This window comes from Pangasianodon hypophthalmus, chromosome 30 (assembly GCF_027358585.1).
Source record: "Pangasianodon hypophthalmus isolate fPanHyp1 chromosome 30, fPanHyp1.pri, whole genome shotgun sequence".
Taxonomy (NCBI): Eukaryota; Metazoa; Chordata; class Actinopteri; order Siluriformes; family Pangasiidae; genus Pangasianodon; species Pangasianodon hypophthalmus.
In genome coordinates this window covers 6653048-6657221 of record NC_069739.1, presented here as the reverse complement: position 1 = coordinate 6657221, position 4174 = coordinate 6653048, and the positions used below count along the sequence as shown (strand labels likewise).

The window sequence follows — 4174 nt, the reverse complement described above, 5'->3', positions numbered from 1 at the left end:
CGATTTGCTCCAACGAACACAGGCCTCACTAGCTGAGTCAAACATCCATTTGCACAAGTTTGCTTCGAACTCTCAGACAGTCATGGAAGCTTTTCCGCCTGAAGATTGTGCTCCAGTAATCAAGGACCTAGATCTGAGTGGAGAAACTTCTCCCACGCAACGGAGTTTAGGTCTGCTATGGGAGATCACAACCGACACATTCACCTACTCCGCATCGACCATTTCCAAACCATTCACCCATCGTGGAGTCCTCTCCACTGTCAACAGTGTTTTCGATCCTCTAGGTTTATTGGCACCTGTCACGATCCAGGGAAGAGCCCTTCTCAGAGAACTTACCTTCGAACAGTCAGACTGGGACACATTCCTCCCAGAGGACAAACTAAGCAAATGGGAAGCCTGGAGAGATTCTCTCCAAGACCTCGAACAACTTCATGTTCCACGTACGTACACAACAACTTCACTAACTGAAGCAGTGCACACAGAATTGTGTGTATTCTCGGATGCATCGACTAAGGCTATAGGTGCTGTGGCATATCTGAAAGCACTTCAGAAAGATGGGCAAGTCGAAGTAGGATTTGTTATGGGCAAGGCGAAACTAGCACCCCTGTCCGAACCTACAATCCCAAGGCTTGAGCTGTGTGCTGCTGTCTTAGCAGTAGAGATGGCAGATCTCATTGAGGATGAGCTAGATTTAGAGTTGAATGACATAAAGTTCTTTACAGACAGCAAAGTGGTGCTTGGCTACATTTATAACGAGTCAAAACGATTCTATGTGTATGTTCACAATAGAGTCCAACGCATTCGTCAGTCCTCGAGACCTGAGCAGTGGCACTACGTACGTACGGAAGAAAACCCTGCAGATCATGCGTCGCGATCTTTACCTGCATCCTGCCTAGCGCAGACCTCTTGGTTCAGCGGTCCCTCCTTCCTGCGTCAGCCACCTGCAGAAAAAACACAAATGACTGAGAAGTATGAGCTAATTGAACCTGAAAACGACTCAGAAATCCGACCACAAGTACAAACATGTGCTACTAACCTGGAAGAACCAGAGCTTACCTCTAACCGATTCCAGCGGTTCTCCACCTTCACCTCCCTAGTAAGAGGAGTAGCATTTCTAGTTCACATGGCAAAATCCTTCAAGCACACGAACCAAAACAGCAAATGCAAAGGTTGGCACAGATGTGACTTACCTCGTACTCCAGATGAAATTGATCGAGCAAGGAATGTTATCCTTAAAGCAACACAAAAGGCTGCATTTGCAAAAGAACTGTCAGCCCTCCAAGCTAACCAAGCTGTATCCAAAAGTAGCCGCTTGCGGAAACTCAGTCCAATTATGGAGGACAATTTCATTTGTGTTGGAGGACGGCTAAAGTACTCTGATGTTGCAACTGCAGAAAAGAACCCAATAATTCTTCCCAAAGATAGCCACATATCCCTACTACTCATTCGACGTCACCATGAGCAAGTGAAACATCAAGGCCGTCACTTGACGGAAGGAGCAATCAGGGCAGCAGGACTGTGGATCTTGGGAGGCAGGTCGCTAATCAATTCAGTACTCCACAAATGCATAACCTGTCGCAAGCTGCGTGGAAAGCTTGAAGAACAACGCATGGCGGACCTGCCATCTGAACGTCTCAAAATCTGCCCTCCCTTTACGTATGTGGGTCTCGATGTATTTGGACCCTGGTCTGTCACAAGCAGCCGCACCAGAGGAGGACAGGCGGTGGGCCATCATGTTCTGCTGTATGAGTTCGAGAGCTGTGCACGTCGAGGTCGTTGAGTCTATGGACGCGTCAAGTTGCATAAATGCTCTCAGGCGCTTCTTTGCACTCAGAGGCCCTGCGAAACAGCTCCATTCCGATTGCGGTACCAATTTCATCAGAGCGTGCAAGGAGCTTGGAATGGACAAAATAGTGCAGAAGTACCTCAGTGAGCAAGGATGCAGCTGGGAATTCAACCCACCATACAGTTCTCACATGGGAGGCTCGTGGGAGCGCCTGATCGGCATTGCCAGGAGAATCCTAGATTCAATGTTTCTACAGCTGAAAACTCGCTTAACCCACGAAGTTCTTTGCACACTAATGGCAGAAGTTACTGCTATCATTAATGCACGACCACTCCTACCTGTGTCTGCAGACCCGGAACAACCATTCATACTTTCACCGTCAGTGCTCCTTACACAGAAGACAGGAGTTCCGCCTCCTCCTGGAGACTTCTCGGACAAGGACCTGTACACAAAGCAATGGAGACAGGTTCAAGCTCTTGCAAACCAGTTCTGGACCCGCTGGAGCTGCGAATACTTACCTTGCTTGCAACACAGACAGAAGTGGACAGTACCTCGCAGAAACCTTCAAGTGGGGGATCTAGTTCTGCTCAGGGACAAGCAGATAGCCCGCAACTGTTGGCCCATGGCCAGAATCTCTGCCGTATTCCCTGGAAAGGATGGCCATGTAAGAAAGGTTGAACAGCTGACCAAGGCAATATAAAAACCTTTCTAAGGCCAATTGCAGAAGTTGTTCTACTTCTACCCAAAGACTGATCTAGAGACTAAGGTTTAGCATGCTCACAAGTTCACAGTGACCTCCCGTAGGTCAGGCGGGGAGTGTATTGCCCTTTAAGCTGAATTTAACTGCAGTAATTGGTGTGTCCACTAGGAGGTATAGGCAGTGTCTGAAATTGTATACTGTATTGCCCTTTAAGGAATTTAACTTTCAAATATCTGCTTTAAATATTTTTTGGTAAATATTCTCAAGTAAAAATGTGAAGTTCATAATTACTTTTCCTTTATCTACCTCGTTTGTAAAAATTTATATTATTTATTTCATGTGATGAGGTCACTTCCTGTTAGTGCTCCAGGTTCTGCATGAAAACAATGAGACAGACATAGTGTGCTCTCTCTGATAATCCATTGCATCCACTAAAAAGCATCGTAGATGCAATGCCGTAAGTTCATTTATATGACATTAGACATGTTAAAGATCATATATTAGTAATGATTTTGTTAAAAATATGATGTTTGATAAGTTGCTAAAAACGGTTGTTTACCATTGTGTACAAGCTTTCAGTGATGCTAATAGCCATTGTAATCTCTACTACAGGGAGAACAGTAGTTTGTTTATGTCATTTATAATGCAATGTTAGTCAAAACATGGACACTGAATATTGCTGTATTGTTTTATTACAGTTTTCACCGCAAATGTTAATGAGGAAGAGTGACAGTAAATGAGCAACCTTACTACGACTTAACTTGGTGTTTAGTCAGTTGCAACACACTGCACGAGAACACTACAACAACACATGGTGTAAAGAAAGAAGTCAGATTGGGAAATTTGTTTCGTCTTTACAGGATTTTACTTGCTTTTTGGAGTCAAAAGGCACAGAATTTTTATGTTTGATATATGTATAATTTTCATGTTCTGTCTTTTCACAGACTGTATCTGATGATATTTACTGTAATATAACCCACATTAACACAGCCAGAGCAGAACGGATCCAGATCAGCGTTGGAGAGACAGCTGAATATGCCAACATTATAACTAATCCAAAGTAAATATATGTACATTTATATATGTATTTTTTTTTGTACATTAAAAAGCAAATTCAGCAGATTTATCCAGAGTATTGTGTTACATTTACTTTGTTAGTTAAGGGTATTGTTCTGCATTCACTTTGTTAATGAATAAAAAATTGGATAAAACTGGATGGATAATCTTGCTAATTATATTTTGAGTGTACATGTCATTTTTTTTCATATGCACACCATTCTTATACTAGGCTAAGCAATTAATGTTTTAGAAGTTTTTTACCATCATACTATTTTGTGTAAAAACACTACTATATGCTGTATACAGCTAAATGTAAAAATATTACAGTGTCCTTGTTGTGTGTGGAGTATTACACAATATTCTCTGTGCATGGCACAATGTCAGTTAACTGACTCTGTGAGAAAGAGGAAGTAGCCGTTCTCCCATCAGCCCCCATGCTGCCCTGGCCTCAATCATGTGGTTACTCTGACATGCTGAGTGTCTCACAGTGGCTCAGAACTTCCAAGTGTCTGTGTGTGTGTGTGTGTGTGTGTGTGTGTGTGCTGAGACCATTCACCAAAATCACAAAGTGATTTATGTCAGCATCTGCAATAAATATCACTGTCATAAGGATTTCTTTTACTGGAACC

At 43.1% G+C, this 4174-nt stretch overlaps 1 protein-coding gene across 1 annotated transcript; it reads left to right on the top strand.

Moving 5' to 3' along the window:
• The first annotated feature begins 1670 nt into the window (after window positions 1-1670).
• On the top strand, window positions 1671-3846 carry LOC128317816 (uncharacterized). Its single transcript, XM_053231633.1, has 2 exons — window positions 1671-2943; window positions 3431-3846. Exon 1 carries the CDS (start codon window positions 1671-1673, stop codon window positions 2484-2486), a length of 816 nt encoding a protein of 271 aa, XP_053087608.1. The 3' UTR covers window positions 2487-2943; window positions 3431-3846.
• Window positions 3847-4174: the final 328 nt, after the last annotated feature.

What these genes read in the sequence shown, in the direction of transcription:
- LOC128317816 (XM_053231633.1), top strand. Translation starts at nt 1,671, where the DNA reads ATGTATTTGGACCCTGGTCTGTCACAAGCAGCCGCACCAGAGGAGGAC.